The sequence below is a fragment of the Rhododendron vialii genome, chromosome 12a, assembly GCF_030253575.1.
Source record: "Rhododendron vialii isolate Sample 1 chromosome 12a, ASM3025357v1".
Classification (NCBI taxonomy): domain Eukaryota; kingdom Viridiplantae; phylum Streptophyta; class Magnoliopsida; order Ericales; family Ericaceae; genus Rhododendron; species Rhododendron vialii.
Genome location: NC_080568.1, coordinates 31,655,385 through 31,675,667, shown reverse-complemented (window position 1 = coordinate 31,675,667; position 20,283 = coordinate 31,655,385). Strand labels below are relative to the sequence as shown.

Sequence of the window (20,283 nt, the reverse complement as noted above, 5' to 3'; positions counted from 1 at the left end):
GGGCAAATTTCTGTATAGAAATCATTCATGCACAAAAATCAAGTTAATTGGTTATTGGCCTTGTTTGCTAGAACTTACTACTATAATCTATTTATTTAGCACATTTGCTTTAAAAAAAATTAATAAAGAGTGTTTGTTAACAATTATGAATAATAACTTATTTCTTTTCTAGCTTATTTGACTTGAAAAACTAGATTATTTTTTAGGAAAATGGGGAGGTGTATCTTGTCTAGTTAAAGAAAATAGAGAATTTTACATAGGTCCACTATAGCAGTTTCTAAACCCATTTAGTCCACTTCTAAATTTCATAACCTACTAAGTCCATTAATAATTTTAATGACAAAAATACCCTACCGAAGAAACAAGGGCCTTGTTTGGCTAACACGAAAATCTATTTTTTCCATTTTTTTTTTTTCGTTTTTGTTGCAATCAAGCCACCGCCGCCGATGCCATCACGCCACATATAACGTTATATGTATAACAAAAAACGTATTTTTGCATTTTTCTCGATTTTTTTATTGAACCCGCTACACTTAACATTTAACGTTATATATGTGACAAATTTCTCTTTTTGTTTTTTCCTATTTTTCTTGTATTGATTTTTTAACGTTATACTTCAAATCACATATTTTCACGTATAAGTTGGAGAGGCCGCTTACGTGGACCAATTCAATAAGTGATCGATAACGGAGTATATACCGTAATATATGATAGAAGCTCATATATAACGTTACACGATACAAAATGTCATATATAATGTTATATGTTCTCTTTATTAAATAACATAGAATACTTCTAATCTAAAATGTTATATATAACAATATAATGTTATATATTATTATATCTCTCTCTAACTAAGAATGTTTTTAAAAAATGACATTATATAACAACAAAAACACACAAAAATATATTTTTTGTGTGACACAAAAAGCACACATATAACCTTATATATTTTTTCAAAAAACACAACTTGTTCCAACCTTATATGTCTAGCCCTAAAAAAAACACACATATAATCTTATATATTTATTCAAAAAACTCCAAATATATCAGAAGCAAGTCAGAGAAGCCGCTGCGCGGACCAAATCAATAAGTGGTTGATGAAAAGCACAAATATAACCTGATAATTTTATGAATATAATTTGAAAATAATGATCGAATAAATGAATCATAATAGTGGTAGTTTGTAGTGACTAATTTACTCCATTATTCATCAATAACGACAAGAACAAGGTGAAAAGTTGTTAGATTAAGAAATCAAAAGGGGAGACCCAACTATGGCATGAACACTAGCCTCGTAAACAAATAAAATAAGCTCTGAAATATACCAAACTCTAGATTATAAGCAACAGTGACGATGACTGATGTACACAATGGCAGAGGGACGGCGACGGGAAGATGGGTACTTGGGGCGGCAGTTGTCGCGGTGATGGAGGACTAGAACTCAGCCACGACGGCGACGAGGGGCAGCCCGACGAGGAGGATGGGCGCACTAGCAGCGAGTAGGGTGAGGGGGGAAGAGGGGTGCACCGGCAGCGCGGGCCCAATCCAGTTCGTGGTGAGTGAGGGAGAGCTCGTCGGTGTGGAGAATTTGGAGGCGGATAGTTCACCGGGGGGGGGGGGGGGGGCGGCGAGGGGAGGCTCAGATCTGTTTTGTGATCTAGGGTTTCTCTCTCTACATGTTATATAGGAGGGTTATTTGGTCTTGAAAAATCTCTCTTTTTAAGTAAATTAAAGTTATTAGGTTATATAACTATATTAGTGGACTAGAGGGGTTATGAAATTTAGAAGTGGATTTAGTAGGTTACAAATATGCTATAGTGGACCTCTCACCAATTTTTTATAAAGGAAAAGGACTTGGATTTTTTTTATCTATTCATGTTTTTTAACAACTTAAAATAAAAGTCAAGTCCCCTTATTTATTTTTCAAAACCTTTTATCTTCCGTCTTGTACACTACAAAAGATCCCAAACATATGATTTAATCCCAATACTCCATGTCAAGCTAATAAAAGATTAAAAGTGGCAAAACCATGCCTCATCTCATAATAACCTTTAGTTTATTGCAGAGTAATTGTCCGTCCACGTTCCTTTGGATTGACAATTGACACCCTTTAGAACCCTTGTACTAAAGGTTTGGAGAAGAAGTGATTTATGATCTTGGTGTTTCCCTGAATCTAAAGTATATCGTCTATATTCCATCAAGGTCAATAGAGGTGACCAAGATCTAGATCGAAACAGAATCACTCAATCCATTATCAACCAAAATTCATGCAACCTTACATCCTGATCGTACTACTGAGGATTTGGTTGTGTGGCTTCCTAGCTCTAAAGGAGTGAGGACAAAATTTCCTATTCAGCCTTTGGAAAAAATTGGCTTGGTTTACTAAAAATGTTCCACGTTGGGCTTTCATCATTTGGTTAGCTGCTCAAGAGAAACTTAGTACTAAGGACAGATGGCCCATCAATCAATGGGGGATGGCTGTGGATGAGACCAGCCCTTTATGTGGCTGTGAGAAGGAAACCCATAAGCACTTATTCTCTTCTTTGAATGCTCTTATATGCTTCAACATCTGTGTGGTCCACTTTGTGGAGTAAGTCGTCTTCTACTGGAGGGCCGGGCCAACCACCAATTGGGAGCTTTGCTGGAGTAGTTTGTCCATTCTGTCGAAGGGGATGGTTTCAAGAGTAGAATCTAATACAAAACCGAAGGGTGTAGGATCCTTGAAAAGATAAGTTGTTGTAATGGTTAGGATTGAATTGATTCAATGGCTAAATGTGTGTTCTCCTACTCTTAAGAATGTACCCCCACTTTTTCAAATTTATTACAAAAAATGCCATCAATTTGTTTTTCAAGTAATCATGTCGACGTGGGTAGTGCTGTAGGTACGGGCAAAGCCTAGTTATGAAATGTTCCTCGGCTGCTACTGTTTATTTCATTTGGAAGGAACGAAATCTTCTTGTATTTCAACATAAAATAGTGGTTAGTGGTCAAGTTGTTCTGAATATCCTGAACTTTATTAAGGGCCCGTTTGTCGGACGGATAATGTTTTTGGTGGATAAGGAACAAGGATGATAAGAGATATATATGTTATGAGGGAGGTTTAGCTTATACTTAGTTTGAGTAGTACTTGATATGGATGGATAAGAGTGGATGATGTATGAATTTGCTTAATTGCCCTCATTAAATAATTACATTGGAAATACAAAAAAGATTTGAGGGTCAATTTGGTCTTCCCCTCCTTTCTCCCCACCCGTATAAGCTTACCCTAGGAGGTGGATTGGCTAAGGCCCCTCCAAGGGCATAAACTCTCCCCCTCTCCCTTATCCCCCACCGAACACCATCCATCTCCCTTACCCCTCTCCTGCCCTTATCCCCCTCCCTCTCTTATCCCCGTTCCTAACACCCCCAGCAACACAGGCCCTAAGGGACCCCTCCTTAGTGATAGGTTTTGCCTTCACTTTCCTGTATGGATTTCCTGCTTTCTTCTCTCTTTCTCATATTTTGTAATTCTCTGAAATTAAAGAGTATAGCTGTACAGCCAGGAGTCTACTTGACATAATTTGTTTGATTGGGACTTATTAATAAAGTGGACTCGTACTTTAAAAAATATAAATCGCCTTCAGCATATTTATTAATCACCGAATATTTACATTCAAATAACCATCAAGTAAACTCCCTCACTTCAATACACACAAACATCAACCCCATTTCGATTGATGCAAGAGGAGGATCTTAAAACTTTCATATTTACATGGCGCTAATAATTTTCAGTCATCGGGATCAATGATAGATGAGTAGTTGGGAACCCATGCTCCTTCTTCACATCCCGACTCCCAACCATACGTCCGACTCGTCCCAAAAAGGGTCGTCCATCGCACCGTTCCAGTCGTACGTCCCCCTCTTCCGTTCATGAGTTCCTGCATCGGATGGCTCGTACATCTTCATCTCTGGCCTGGTTAACTCTCCTCTCAAATTACTCATCACCATCTGCACCACATACCAGATTAACGAAACCATTAGGTCATACAAAACTAAACGGCTTTTGTAACTTCAATTCTGGTCTAAAGGGATGATGATCACTCGAACCAGGTTTGGCAAATTCTTCAATACAACGTATTACAATACGGTGAAGCCAAATAAATCACAGAATCGCAATGAAGACGACATATCTAGATTGCAAAGAAGATTCCGAAAGATGAAAGGGAAACCTCAAAGTCAAATGAATATATACAATGAGAACAAGGCCCACATTTAGGTTGATGGTTTAGCCTTTAAGGGGGGCAAAAATTCAAGATTCTACACAAAACATCCTATGGTGAAAAAAGATCACATCCCAGATCAGAATGTTGATTATTGTGAACTCCCAAATTACCCTTAATCAGTTCAGCTGTCTATATCAACACCAAAGGCTATCCAAAAGTCATAAAGCACAAGTGGTTGCTTAATGCTTATGAATATTATTTGTTTCCATAAAAAGAACTTGTAACGCACGAGGCATTTGATTAATAAGGTACACAATACTGTAATCATAAACAAAGGTCCAATTATTGGCAAGTTAGGCTATGGTTCAATTTGGTTTAAGCAACAAGTGTATCTCAAAAGCCAACCTCAACTACAAATGACAATGATGGTTTTCCTACCCTCTCTTTTTTATGTGTGTCAACCGGCATGAGAATTTTAATTCAAAGAATTACAATACACGACACCAAATCAATACACAACACCGACGACCTAAGCTCGATATTAAACAACCCAAGAAATACCCCATTACGGCGAAGAAATAAACTAGCCATAAAAAATACACGAGACTATTACATAAACTAAAATACGCAGAAACAACTTGACTATTACCATTAGCTTGTAGTCCATCTAGTTAGCGAAAACGCAAACAATATGAACCAACATACATATAACTTTGATCATAACTAATGACCATGAAAAACACAAAACCAAAAAAGCCAGCAAAATAGAGAGAAGAGGGGTGGGGTTTGATAACATACATCATAAGCTTCATTGATGCGTTGGAATTGGACACTGCAATGGCCTCCTCTGCATACATCCGGATGATACTGAAATACAATAAAACAAGAAGTGATCAAATCAAATAGGCTCCCACATTAATATTCCACCTAATCAAAGATGAACCACCAGATTTTTCATCAACAGAAATTTGGTAAGTACATGATCCAAAAACAAACAATTTGTATTGAGATGAATGGGTTTTAATCCGGCGTGCCAACCTATTTTTGTCCACAAAGAAATGTTCCAAAAACATATATTGGTTTTATCTGATCAACATGATTTTTAACAGAGTCAGCGTTCTCGCAAAATCTAAACAATAAACATTACCAATCATTGACGCAGACCTGAATTTGACTCAAATCTAAATTGTGCTCCATATGAAGTTAACTAGTTAAGCTTTTTACAAAATTTGAGGGGATTGGACTTCGCGTAAGATAATAATCCAATTCTTAACTTACCTACAATCTCAATTACCAAACACGAAAATACAAAAAAAGAAAAAAAATCTAATCTTAACACAAGATAAAAATAAAAATAAAAACTACAACAAACAAATGAAAATAATCCAACCCGCCAAGTGTCTTGGCTTGGGATTTAGGGTTTGCCCCATCCTAGTGTCTCAAGTTCAATTCCTCTTGAAAACAATTGTTAGGGCCACATCATTCCACGGGTAAGCATGTGAAACGACGGAGGGAAGGCTATAGAGATTAGTCCAAGGTTCGCAAACTGGCGCAGGCATTACCAATAAAAAAAATAATCCTCCAAAAAGGAACAACAAAAGAAAGAGAAAATACCCTAAGAGCAAGCCGTCTGAAAGCCTTCTTGACCTCAGATTTCGAAGCCTCAGGCTTAACCATGAGGGTCTTGTACGGGTCTCTCGTCGTGGTAGAAGAAGAAACGCAAGAAACCCGGCAAACCATGTCACTACCCCTCACCGCCTTGTTCTTCGATCGAATCCAAGAGGACCCATAAGCACCGCCGCTAACAAACCCAACCGCAGTCGCCATTCTTTAGGATCAAGAGATGTATTCTACGTGTTGTGTATATGAATATATGAACCGAAGAGATTGAAAGAGAGAAACGAGAGCCCAATTTGGGAATGGCGTGGATAACGGATAAGGAATTGTGTGTTACAAAAGAAGGCTCGTCTATGCTAATTTATAGGGAGAGAGAGGGCCAGAGGGGGGGAAATTGGACAAATACTACTTAGTACTCCTATTTGACTTTGAACGGGCCAGAGAGAGAGAGAGAGAGGAGAGAGAGCGGTTAATCTTATCCGCTTGTGATTAGGATCTTATCTGTTCTTTTAGGCCCTTTTGTATGGTCCGAATTCTACACGTGTTCTTGTCCGAATCCTACTCCCTCGATCCGACCCTTTTAAGGACAAATTTTTCAGTGCCGGTTGGGTACGATGTGGTGTCCACTCGGCGCATCCGGATTGTTCATTTTAGTTTTGAACGGCTCGAATTTGGAGAAAAAGAGGAGAGAGTGTGGTGGGGTGAGATGAGAGAGAGGGTTCTATTTGGGACGGCTCCGATGGGCTGCTCAGGTGCCCACTGGTACTGCTACCCAAAAAAATTCTCCTTTTTAACTGTCTAGTTTCGTAATTCCAATTATTAAGGAAATATCATTATTACACCTTTCACATTAGTTTTATCTCCATTTTCCTTACTTACCATTTATAAGGACATCATCATTACATTTTTACTCACAAATTTTTCAAAATAAAATTTACTTTTAGGGACAAAAAAAAATGTACCAATTTTTATCGACTAACTTTACAAAATGAACATTTATTAAGGGATATCTCAAAATGGAATACTGAACTTTAAAAAAAGAGACGGAGAGAGTACAAGAGATGGGTATCTACTACTTATGTAGATTATCAAATAATCCGAGGCGTTCATTTTGTTGAAAAAATATTTTAGTATATGCATAATGAAAAATCGATTTTATCCGGATAGTGATAAGTTCTTGATCGAGAATTTTGAACTAAAAACTAAACTAATCGATGGAGTCATTATCCATATTCCAACGAACAGAGATTTTACAAGGCACGATAGAAAATTATTCTGAACAGAATGAACGTCTTAAATTATTTTTATGACATCCAAGCCACAAATAAGAGATCGTTACACTGTACACAATCTATACCTTCCCATGAGTACAGATAGTTGGATTCTCTACGCGTGGACGTGTTCAAATTTATTTGACTATTTCTCAACTTGTTTTAGTTTTGGGAATATAGTACAATTTTATAATTCAATGTCCGGATTAATTTAGGTATGTTGCTGAATAGAATTTCAAAGAAACCTCTATTTAGAGGTTTTGGAGGTCGTCAACTGTCTACACATGTCCCATTTGATATCATCTATAAATTAAACTAGGGTTTGACTATGTCTTAAGGTATGAAACGCTTTCTTTACACATTAAATAAATTATTTTATTTATTATTGACCACCTCGCCAACCAAGCCGACTAAGATAATTTAGATTATTCACTTCGAAAGCTAAAAATAAGTCGGAGCCATGTGTTGCTGAGTTGGAGATGTGTTCGGTACAACTGTTTATAAGTTAAATTAATAGTATTCCATGTGGATATATTCAATTTGTTCAGCCTTTTGATTATTTTAATATGCTTTTCATATCGAAGTCTTACATGTGGATATATTTGATTCGTTCAACCTTTTCTCCACTTGTTTAGTCGGAAAAATGTATTTTCTATATTTCGATTTCCTGGGTAATTTACATATGTTGTTAAATAAAGCTATTTATAGGTGTTGGAGGTCCTTAACCGGCCGTTTACTATTATTAGTAAAGATTTAAGCATTGTCCTCCGATCAAAGAACATAATCTTGACCACAAAGTTTGAAATCCATACTTTTACAGACACAATCCACTTATGTTTTTGCAAGCTATTGGTCATAGTTGCCCACAAAAGTTTGGAATCTATATCATACAAACATAATGCCGGCATCAAACCCTAATTTTTTCTCTTCATATCAGAGTTTTACATGTGGGTATATTCGATTTGTTCAAACTTTTCTCTAACTTAGTTAGTCTGAAAAAGTATATTAGTATATTTTATACTAACTCGATATCTGGATTGATTTACGTGTGTTGTTAAGTAAAGATTGAAATGATCATTTATTTATAGGCGTTGGAAGTTCCTAACTGTTTATTACTTATGGTAAGATGGGTTGCGTACACAATATGCGGATGGTTTTTTGTGTGGGAGCAGTTGTGCGCCAGAGATTTGTGATTCTTGCCAAAACCATTTTTCTGCTATTTTTGCCAAAAAAAAAAAACCATTTTCTGGTGGGTTTTGAACGAGACGATGTCGATGAATACAGTGGTGGTGGGAATTGGTGGGGCCAGGGGTGATTTGGTAATAAGGGCAGCCGGATAAGATAAGGGGTTGTCTAAAATTAATCCCCCTCCACCCGGATATACATATCCCAATCAAAACGTATCCGGCTTGCAAAATGCAAACAAACAAGGGATATGCTCAAACCGGATAGTATATCCGTCCGGCTAACCTCTTAAAAAACAGGCCGATAATAACTACATTTGAATTCAAATTTGTACTGTAGCAATTTTGTGGTCATAATCTGGACCACAAAGTTTGGAATTCATATTCTTAAAAAGGACATAATGCCGACATCTTGTTTCATATCAATGTTTTTTACATGTGGATATATTCGGTTTGTTCAATCTTTTCTCAACTTATTTATGAAAAATTATTTTTTTATGATTCAATGTCCGGATTAATTTACGTACGTTGTTAAATAAAGATTTAAATAAGTTTTTACTTATAGGCATGAGAGGTCCTTCATTGTTTATTATTTTAGTAATATTGGGTGTCTATATAATATTGCACAGGATTTTTTTAGTGATAAGCGTTGCGAAGCCGACAAGTGCGTCATCTAAGATTTGACAAGTGCGCCATCTAAGATTTGAAGACATATTGTTTTTACTATTTGAATGTCTAATATGGAATTGGTCCTTTTTTTAAACATATGAGAATTAGTCAAATCTATTACTCTGTAATTACTACATTTGAAGATAACTCTGTAGCATTTTGTGGTCAAGATTATCTCATTTAACCAAATTACTGATAACGATATCTAGGGACGGACTGAGGTAGAGGCCCGAGGGGGCAGTGGGGCACGACGACCACTGAATTCATACAATTACATTAACATCCTTCTATATTTCAGCTATATCCGTTAAGCTTATGATTTCTGTTCCAATAAAATACTCAAAATTTACTTTTTGTGGGTATTTATCAGACTAATTTGTAGAGAGCTACATTTTTTACGCCATTTTTTTACACTTAGCATTGCCGGCCAAAGCCATCCTTTCCCCACCCTGATTAAGCCATCCTATCATCATCAAGGAACAAATTTGGAACTTAACAATGAATAGATACAGTACTTCAGTGATGTTTTCTAGCTCCAAACCCTACATGAAGTTCAAAATTGAGCTTGCAAGACGATGTAGAATGTCTGAGTTTTGATAAATTTCATGAGAACTTTTCTCAGATTTTCAGAAGATATTTCTTATTCATCATATTAGAAGAAAGTTGGATGTACTCTTTAGTGAGTCGTCTTTTGGTACAACGTATCAGAAATACCTAAGTCTGACACAAATACCCTCATGATTATTGATTCCATGAATAGTTTGAGTTATTTCTTTTTTCGGGCTCGACGACATTGAAATGGTCTATGTTCATATAGATTAAAGCCGTTATTAAAAAAAATTGATAATCCCCTGCATAGCACAAGTTTATCTAGTTGATTCTTAACACACACACACACACAGAGTTGTTATCGAGTCCGGAAAGGATCTTATCCATTCCTCTAGCCCTTTTTGTTTGGTCCGAGTTCTACAAGTGTGTTTTTTTCTTAATACTATCAAGCTTTAGATGAGGATGTATTTAAATTTGTTCAACCTTTTATCATCTTATGCAGTCTGAATTTTTATTTTTTTTATAATTCAATGTCCTGGCTAATTACGTATTTTTTTTTATGTTGTTATTAAATAAAGATTGAAAGAAGCTTCTATTTCTAGGCCTTGGAGTTGGAGGTCCTCTGCCAGTTTTTATTTATTTTAAATACAATTGTTCGTCTGGTTCCGTAACATGGATCATTTCAAAGCGATCAATTTTGTTCTTTTCCTGCAAAAATATAAATTGGAAAATTATCACGTTTCTGTAAAATAAAGTTCTAACAATACCAATTCAATGTTTGCGTCAATAGCGTTTTGAGTCATAGTAATGCTATGCCCAACTTTAAAATACGACCTTGAACACAACTGTGTCAACGACCATTCGATGCACGTGGATCCACATGCATCAAACAATTCCGAACACCTTTTTTGTATGAGAAATGAGACTCGCAAATATATGGTGCGTGTATTTAAGAACTCCCAAACTCCAAACACAAAAATATTCACAAACGACTTCAGGTTTTAAAAAAAAAAGTAACAGAAAAGTTAAGAAGAAGCCATTTTCACTCTTAAAATTGGAAAATTAGCATCCACCAAAAAAGGAAAAAGAGAATTGGGGATTTCACGGGACTCAGTCTACTAACAAGACTATATACTATACTTCCGGCTAACGCGATGGGGTTTGAAATCCATTCACAGGTCAATCCCATGGTTCGGATCGGACACAACGGGCGATTCCTCCTCATCATCATCAGAGTCAGAATCTGGCTCGAATACTGGATCAGCGTACGAGAGCAAAGGAGCCTGCTCCTTGGTAGAACCGCTGCAGTCAAACGGTTTCTTGAACTGAACCAAGATCACGGTCATGTTGTCACGACCTTTGCATTCAATGCACCTATCAAACACCCTCTCGCACACCACCGAAAGCTTAGTATCCTACACTGTTTGCAAGAGGATATGTGTTATATGTTTCACCTCTACATGTAAAGAATTATCGATGAGTTTCTCGGAAAAGAAAAAGGGTGTTGGGAAACTTACCGTATTCAACTGGTCTCGAACAAAGTCTACTAGTTGTTGGCTTGACATGCCCTCCCTTGTGCAATCAAAAGGGGGAAAAAAGAAAAGAGAAAAGGAAACCAGCTATTACTATATACATATTCAAACGACAACTAGCAACGCAAAGCGAAAACAGGAATCAACCCTCAATATACTTCAAGCAGCTAAAACAATAGGTATATTCTGTAGAAATTTAAAGCTTTCCTTGATACCCCACCAACGGCCAACCACTTAAATAAAAGATCACATAACTAAAATTCTCAGATTTGTATATTTACTCCCAAAAACATCTGTGCTGAATATACAAGTTGGAAGTAACTTTCATACTAAGAGTACAATAAAATCAAGAAGGGAGAGAAAACCCGAATAACAGACTTACCAGATACCATCACATGCTATAACAAGAAATTCATCGTCATTGCAAAGCTCAACCTAGTTGAAGATGATTAGATATAAGATGAAGACCAAATAATAAAGAAGAAAAAATCAACAAGGTAACTTATTCAGAATACTTGTATAATGGAGAAAAATAGAGATGATATTACTACAGAGAGCATAAGCCAAAAGCAAATGGTAACATCATTTTCAATCTTCGAGTAGCCCAGAGTTTACTAGTACGGGTAAGTTTGGCACATGATGTACGAGTGCAAGTTCTACATACCGTGTTCAGATCAGGATTGGCAGTCACAATTTGCTCATCAGCAGGCAGGGATTTATTCCTCTTTAATTCCATGTCTCCTGAAATTTCAGGAAACACAGAAACCAGAACAAACATGAAACAGAAAAGTGAGCAAAAAATACTATAGCTATTTTCTTAACAGTTGACTCAAGAAATATAAATCTAAGGCGATGTGAAGTTCCAATAGATCTTGACAAGTTTAGAGTCCAATTGACACGTCCATACCGGACGAAACCACCAGCCTTCAGAATCCTATCCTTCTCAGCCGCAAGGTTAGGCTTGTGGTCTCTAGTCAAATTATATGCCTGCAACAGAGACTGCAATTAAAAAGCACTCTGACCGATAATTGCTACATCATACATTGTCTTAACCCTCTAATCCAGAATAACTGGCGGATAATTCTGGTAAAGGCGCGCACTAAGTAAATGCCATTATGAATATCATTGTTCAGCAAAAAACTAGTTCTTTAGATACCCGAAAAACAACTGCTCACAAACTGGACCATCCAATCAGTTACTTCCATAGTAGAGAAGAAACAAAGTTTCGTGAACAGCAAATTCATTTTTTCGCAAGTCCTAAGAGTAATAAGTGTTTTGAAACTACTGAGGAAAGGAAAATGGTGCAGAAGAAAAAAGTCACCTGACCCTTCCGAGATATCACACAACGAGAATCACCAGCATTTGCAACAAGAAGTTGATTGTTTCAAATGATTGCCACACAAGCTGTACTTCCAGAATTTGGTCCATGGAAAGCCGGGGAAGGTTCCTAATTCACAGATATTCAGTGAGACCCTTCATAGAAGTGTATAATAGAAAATGTGATCAATTATAGACGTATAGGAGTGCCTTCTCGCAAGATCAGTGAGCATGGTGCCTTTTTTCATTCTCTTGAGGTCAAATCTTGCTATTCACTAGTCTATCCCAAAAGAACAAGGCAAGGAGAATTCGGCACGGTTTTCAGAAGAAAATAAAAATACAGGCACAGAATTTGCTAATTATATCCACGATTCCACATAAGTTGCTTTTCTTCATAAAATACCTTCTCTGATGAGCCATCATCAGCATGGCCATTATGTTCATTCGACTTTGGAGATCCTGGTGAAACTTCCATCACATTGCTAGCTTGTTCAATGTTACCTCTGAATATGGCTAATTCTCTGTTACCACTTTGGCCACATCCTCTCAAGTCTCATCCATTCTGCATCCAGGAATAAAACACTTACTAGAAACACCAAATCACCAGTTAACAATTTGTTGGTCATGAATGATTTTAACACTCAAGTCTCCAAAAAATCTGTGATTTCTATCCAAGTTCATCGGTTCTGCTGTAGAAAACTAGAAAATATAAATATACACATCTGAATGCTCCCAAAATCATGACGACTACACACCATTACAAGTGTGCGAGTGATGACAATGTCTCTATATATGCAACAATGGATATTTGCTTTAGTTTTTTTTTTTTTTTTGTGAAGTGATAACATGCAGATTCATTGTTACAAAAAACTATTACAGGCAAATTGAACTGAAAATCGCCCAAAACAGCACAAAATTTCAGAATGCGAATAATTCAGGTGCTGCAGAGGGTGAGAACCGACAAATGACATTCTATGGGTGCAACTACACAACCAGGCAGATTCCGAAACCAAGGAAAATATATAGCTCATGTGCCTCTTGTGCCTTGGACCAAAATTTTAAATGAACGTATGAGTTAAGGGAATGGAGAAACCTTAAAAATGCTTGCCAGAGAGAAGTTCCTAAATCACCAGCCAAATAGGCTTCCTGGTTCATAAACTCTTGGTGAAGATACTTGGCACAAAACAGTGCAACTTCCTTCCCTGCAAATATGTGGACTTGCCGTATAGGTAGATTGATCCGGGCAGAAGAGATGATAAGTAAAAAGTAACAGCTTTAAAGACGTAAAGAAGTCCATTAGTGAAACCTTTACAACCTCTGTTACAATGAACACGTTGCCTTAAAGTCAATAACCGGGCCTCAAGGATCATACTGGGCATCAAAATAGATACATAACTTGTAGGAGAACTGATTTTTTCATATCGTGACATAAGATACTCAACTTTAAAAAGACAAAAAGAACTCCTAAAAACTACTACAGTAACTGCTGAACAGCACAGCCGAAATAATTATGTTATTTTTGGATTAGAAATCCTTTATCTCCCAACAGTCTCTGGCATTAAATGCTAAGTAGTATGAATCACCTAAAGGTTTCCAATGCTGAATGATAGGGCTTTTTGACTCTTAAGAGGAAAAAAATAAACACAACACAACACAAACCAATGGCACTTAGCAATTAACATCCATTCACATGTATGCAGAACGTATTCTAATCTGAGGCCACAAGTGGATGCTTCCCGTTAGGGCAGACTACGTAAAGAGAGTCAGACCAGTAAAGGTTGCTAGTTGAGTTGAGACACACAGTTAGCATGAAGAAAGGTTTTGACAATGAAGCCAGACATTATCTATGGCTGCAATCAAGGATGAAAAACTAGTGCAAGTACTGCTAACAAAAAGTACTCTACCTGTAGAAAGGTTTGCAACTACGGATAACTCAGATACGCTCATTAGTTAGAACTGTTAGAATCGTAACAAACAGGCACTGGCCATAAAATTCTTTGGATGCAAATTACATGGTAAAGGAATTAGACAAATAACATTACTCCGGACAGAAACTTCCACATGGGTAATCCAGGTACCAACACATTAGATTTAAAAGCAACTCAAATTTTGCACAAGTCCTTGTGTATCTCAGCAACCAACACGGGTAATTTTAGCAACCAACTTGGGATCTGACGCAATTATGATGGTATGCATAAGTCCTTGTGCAATCCTCAAAATTTAATTACTCAAGATAGGGCCCCAAGATGATCTAGGCAGAGATTGTAGTTCTCGTAGAATTACATTACGTGACTTAAACAGATATAACTGCCAAAATATTGTATAAGAAATGAACGTCATCAGATAAGGAAGTGGTAACGAAAAACTTTTGAATACATCTTGAGGAATCTTTGTTGCCTTAATTATCCTTGTGATGATTAGAAGTACATGAGCCTTCGCACTAGGTTCTACCAACCTGATATTATAAGCTTGGGTAGTTTTCACAAAAACTTGGCACATATAAATGCATCATGAAAAGTAAGTATAATTCAATTGAATGAACAACTTTCCTTCCGATAAACCATCAGTGAAGAAACTCGACAATCTTATCAACGGCCAATTCCAGGACAATGTATAACATGATGTAGAAAGTATGTACAGGAAAAGGCCTATAGTTAACTCCTCCACCATAGAAGCATCATGCCTATAGTTGCATGTTCAAAAGATGATTGAATTGGCTTAGGAGTTACTCTATCAGGACTCAGATGAAGGATGAGAAAATTTTCAAACTATTGTCCATTTCCAATAAAGATAACTGCAGTTTGATATGTGAGGTTTACATTACATTAAGATTTTGCAGGAAAAGTAAGAAAGAACCATGGAACTCAACTCAATACCTTGGTACACAATTGGTCAAAAGTGTATACAAGTCTCTGTCATATCAAGAAATATTCAGAGAATTACAATGAGATACACAACAGAATAAAATCATGAATTACCTTCATGGCCATCATAAACACCAAAGAAAGATGTGAAAGTGTCCAAATCCAAATGAGCTGCATGCTGTAGACGGTAGACACCTCGTATAAGCACAACATATAATCTGCTGGAGAGTAAATTAAGTTAAACTGTTAACCCTAATCACACTGGTTTCTCTACAGCCGTTAGCCTCAAAGAATCACATTTTTGCTAACTTTGAATAAGAACTTATAAGCTCCATCGTAGTTGTCAAATCGTGAATCGAATCGAGAATCGAAATGGTCATTTTTTGAATCCTGAATTGAATCGAATCGTAAATCGCTCTGATTCGGTCATGACTTCTATAATGCATAGAAACCTATGCTTATTGATTAGGGTAACAACAATATATACTACAAATGAAAGATTTAGGCCTAAATCAATAAATTCTTTCTTCTAAATGATGATTTGATAATAACGTGGAATATTAGGTAAGTTGCTTCTATTGCAACTACCAAGAGATGATGATTCGTAAAGCCTACTTATGGTTCTTTTTGTACGAAAGAGTTATAAGTACAAAACAAACCCTTAGAAGATCTATAGGGTTGTTATATTCCATTTATCTTCCTCATTTTCGATTCACTCTCGTGATAAATCTTTTTCTTATTATCTTTCCATATAACATAGACAAAAGATGACATATAACAATACTAGACCTTAAAAAAATATTTGAACCCTTTTCAAACAACAAAAGAAGCAAAACAAGAGTAAAAAATAAATTTCGAAAATTTTAAGTGAATCGTTCGATTCACTAATTCACTTACAATTCTCAGCTATTTCCGATTCAGCAACTTATTCGTATCGATTACCCACCGAATCGTATCGAATCGTACAATACGAATCATAAATCACCGATTCAATTACGATTTTCAGCTATTTCCGATTCGGCAGCCTATTCGTATCGATTATCCACCGAATCGTATCGAATCGTACGATACGAATCATGAATCGTACGATTCTGACAACTATGAGCTCCATTCCAATACAACCAAAACTAAAGGACAAAAAAGAATAAGACGACCCTATAGTGAAGACGCAGAATTATAACTCATTGTCATAATTGTTAAGTTACATACAGTCCCAAAAGCTTAAGCTGTTAGGAAGACTTAACAATGTATATCAAGCTATCTAATGCCCTCCCTCATGTGCAACCCCCTCTTGCATGTGAAGATGCAAATTTTCATAGATAGAAAGAAGCAGAATACAAAGGGGAGAAGTAGAATACAAACGGGGAATAAGTGCAAACAGAGAGACTTGAACCCAAGACTTCAAGGACTATTTTGGTTTGGGTTTTGAGGGAGGTTTTTGGGGTAATAAGTGGAGAGAGAGATAGAGGAATGAGAGTAATAATTGAAGAAAAAATTTATTGGGACCGTGCCCAGAGAGAAGAGTTGGTTCTACAGACCAAAAGCGAACACAGTCCTGCAACCTTTTTTTGACAAGACAGTCCTTGCAACCTGAGCTCTGATTCCATGTTACACAGGCTTGGGTAGAACTCAACCCCAAAAGTTAGCTATTGAAGTGAGTGTACCCTCACACTTATATACTTCATATTACTTTGGTACCTAGGCAATGTGAGACTTCGCTTCATAATAGCATCACGAAAAGATAACACTTAAGTCCAAGCAAATTCTCAAAAGGGAAGGAGCATCCTTGAACCTTAAGGAGTGCAACAACATACAAAAAAGACGAACCACTCTGCACTCTCCTGATAATTGTAGCCTAGCTTCAATACTATCGAACACATCATCGAACACCTACTAAGCTGAGGAACAGGACACCTAATTTGACTTTAACAATAGAATGTGCTGGAGAAAAATAGAAGGAGAACAACAACAACAGCAGTACTGGTAGCTAATAGATCCCTAAGGTTCAATAGGAAAAACTTCTGCACTCACACCAATAGTTTTATAATATGACTTGTTCTTGATCTAGATGCTACACTAGTGTGTTGATAAAGTATGAAGGGCCAATTTTTTTAGCAACTCGTAACATTTGTAAAGAGCAATGGGACTGAACTTTTGGTTACAATCATAAAATACTTACGGCATCCTCCATGTGTGAGCGGCACCCTTGCATGGTTGACAAACCATATTTAATTGTTTCATTCTCCCTATCTTCAGTGTTCTAAATGGCGGCCGTCGAGGCCGCCTAGGCGCTTGGAGGTACCCTGCCGCCACGCCAATACCCCTTGGAGTTTGATTTGGCGCCCAGGGAGGTTTGGCGGTGTTTGGCGGCCTCCTAGGTGGCCTTGGCGGCTATGGCGGTCTCGGCGATTTGGCGCCCAGGGAGGTTTGGCGGCGGTCTTGGCGGGGCTTGGCGGCATCATCGACGTCTTTGGAGGCCTTTGGCGGCTTAAAATGTATAGTATTAAACTAATGTAGATCAAGTTTTGGAAGGGTATGGAGGAGAAGAATTAAAGAAAGGAGATGAACTTTTAACTTGGCATTAGGGATCTCCGATCTCGTTTATTTCTACTTATTGTCTTATTCAACTTATTTGCTAGTTGCTACTACTTAATTTCATTTGGGTTTGTACATTAAACTTTGCATTATGGTTATGTAGAACTTTGAACTTGTATTATGGATACATAGAATATAGTTTGATTGGATAATGGTTTGTTTAAAAAAAAAAAAAAAACCGCCGAATTGCTTGGCGGCGCCTAGGCGGCTTGGCACTTGGAGGTGGGTCTCCGCCCTACTAGCGCCAAGCGCCATTCAGAACATTGCCTATCTTCAGTGTTGGGGGTGCGCAGGTATGTTCCCATTTCCTAAAAACATCAATCACAAGTCACAACATCTTCTTATACCACTTCTAGAAGTTTTTCTACATGCTTGCTTATTTGCATTTACCACACACATGTGCATGCTTAGACACAGACAAAAAAAAGTCACCAACATGGAGATAGGCAAATAGGGAAAAGTCACCAACACTATTCCTTTATAAGCAAATGAGCAAATAGCAATACTTGATGGATTTGGTCCTTATCCGCTAACACATATGGTTAACCAGCACACGCATCCAACAAATTGACCAATCACTTTATTTCAACAAGGATGCCTACAATCAAATTAAATTTGCGCTCAAAAAGAGGATAATCCTCTCCTAAAACATACAGTTCAATAAAAATCAACACAAATATAGAAGTTCACAGATGCTACAGTTTCGGGCATGGAATTCAGAGGCCCCGTTTGATAACCCTCCAAGGGGTTGGGGTTGGGATTGGATTGGTAAAGTGGGGGTATTATCAATACCTTGTTTGGTTTCCCAAAAAAGGTCCAGACTATCAATCCAGTGGGATTGCTAATACCCCAATTTGGGGGTATTGCTAATACCATCTTGGAGATGGTATTGATAATCCCATCTCATCCTCTCCTCATTATCAATCCATTCTCATTACCAATCTCTTTTATCAATCCAATCCCATCATCTAATCCCATCTCAAACAAACATAATATTAATAATTCTATCATCGAATCTCATCCCAAACAAACATACTTATTATCAATCCCTTCTTATTACCAATCCCAATCTTAATCCCATCTCTTTACGAATCCCATCCATCTATCATCGTTATCAAACGGGGCCTCCTATTTAAAAATGAAACACAAATGTCACTTTATGTCTAAGAGGCTATATGACTCAGTTTTTTTTCCCCCGTGGTGTGCGGTAGGCTGGCCCGGACACTTTAGTTATCAAAAAAAGTGTGATAATTTTATCGAGATACATCTATTTCAAAGAGAAGAACGTGATTGTCCGAACCTCTAAAAACGCCACTGAATATCCAAGTCATAATATAATTTGAGGAACCTTGAACATTTTCACACACGTATACCCATTCACATACAAATTCTTACGCATAAAATTTGATCGACGAAACTTTCACCTAGATATGAACACATTAAAGAACACTTCAATCCAACGAGCATTTCGAAAGAGAGCAGATAATGAATCGTAAATTGTACAGGAATGCGAACATTGCAACGTAGATTAGTAATGAGTAATGATCTTTGAACAGTAATCAGCTCTGAAGAAATAAACCTAAGTTCGGGCCGAACAAACCATAACTACTTCATAAAAAATGAAATACGAGTCGGAAAATCGTAAATGGTGGAAATTAACACAGCAGATTTGGAGCGAGAATTGCAACGCGGATGGGAGGAAAAGAATGAAGGTCTCTAGGGTTTTAGATACACTCACTATTGTTGAAGTTCGTACTACACGTTTCGAATTCAATCGAGAATCGCGAGAGAAGAACTCGCGATGTATATAGCTTTCTCTGGGACTGACTCGAGCCGAGTGTTCAAACTCGCCTCGTTTAAAACCAACCCAACGCGAACTTGAGTCGAGCCTATCGATCCAAATGATCGAGTTCGGGCTTGGCCTGAAAGTCTCTGAGCTTGGTTCGTGTATTAAAAGAGAAAAAATTCTAAGAACACATTTTCTGAACATAATTTTGAATACAATTGTATCCGCACAATACATGTAAAAATTGTGCCCAATTTTTTTTTATAAAAAATTGTGTTCCTAAGATTGCTTTTAAAATAATCGAATTCCTATAAAAATTACTAAACGAGTTTAAAACTCGAACTCAATCTTGACTCATTTACTAACGAGCCAATCAAGTTGTTCTTGAACAATTTTTTTTTTGTCACACTATACATCAACGAGGGTTAGCGGAGTGTTAGTATGTTAGTCAACAGAAGATTTTATAGCTCTGAACCTCAAACTCAGCCCCGTGCGCGAACTTAGGCTTCCACTAGGAGATGGAGTATTATACAACCACCAAACATGGTTTCTGCAACGTCGGCTTACGGCCCAGCTTTTTCGGAGGGGAGATACGGTTATCATGGGCCGTCAAGCTGTGGGCCCAATTGATTCATATTTGGTCTACGGTGGAGCTTTAATAAGAAGTCCCGTTTGCTTTTGTAGCTTCGAAAAA

At 37.2% G+C, this 20,283-nt stretch overlaps 2 protein-coding genes across 2 annotated transcripts; both read right to left on the bottom strand.

Moving 5' to 3' along the window:
• Window positions 1-3,601: 3,601 nt before the first annotated feature.
• LOC131312071 (chaperone protein dnaJ 8, chloroplastic) lies at window positions 3,602-6,299 on the bottom strand. Its single transcript, XM_058339802.1, has 3 exons — window positions 5,820-6,299; window positions 5,004-5,072; window positions 3,602-3,990 (listed from the first exon to the last, which is right to left on the bottom strand). Exons 1-3 carry the CDS (start codon window positions 6,030-6,032, stop codon window positions 3,823-3,825), a joined length of 450 nt encoding a protein of 149 aa, XP_058195785.1. The 5' UTR covers window positions 6,033-6,299; the 3' UTR covers window positions 3,602-3,822.
• Window positions 6,300-10,390: 4,091 nt separating this feature from the next.
• Window positions 10,391-19,736, bottom strand: LOC131309675 (probable protein phosphatase 2C 60). Its single transcript, XM_058336278.1, has 12 exons — window positions 19,542-19,736; window positions 18,071-18,111; window positions 17,388-17,454; window positions 15,323-15,386; window positions 13,438-13,546; window positions 13,222-13,328; window positions 12,748-12,896; window positions 11,892-12,014; window positions 11,692-11,769; window positions 11,410-11,462; window positions 11,013-11,067; window positions 10,391-10,910 (listed from the first exon to the last, which is right to left on the bottom strand). Exons 2-12 carry the CDS (start codon window positions 18,106-18,108, stop codon window positions 10,668-10,670), a joined length of 1,086 nt encoding a protein of 361 aa, XP_058192261.1. The 5' UTR covers window positions 18,109-18,111; window positions 19,542-19,736; the 3' UTR covers window positions 10,391-10,667.
• Window positions 19,737-20,283: the final 547 nt, after the last annotated feature.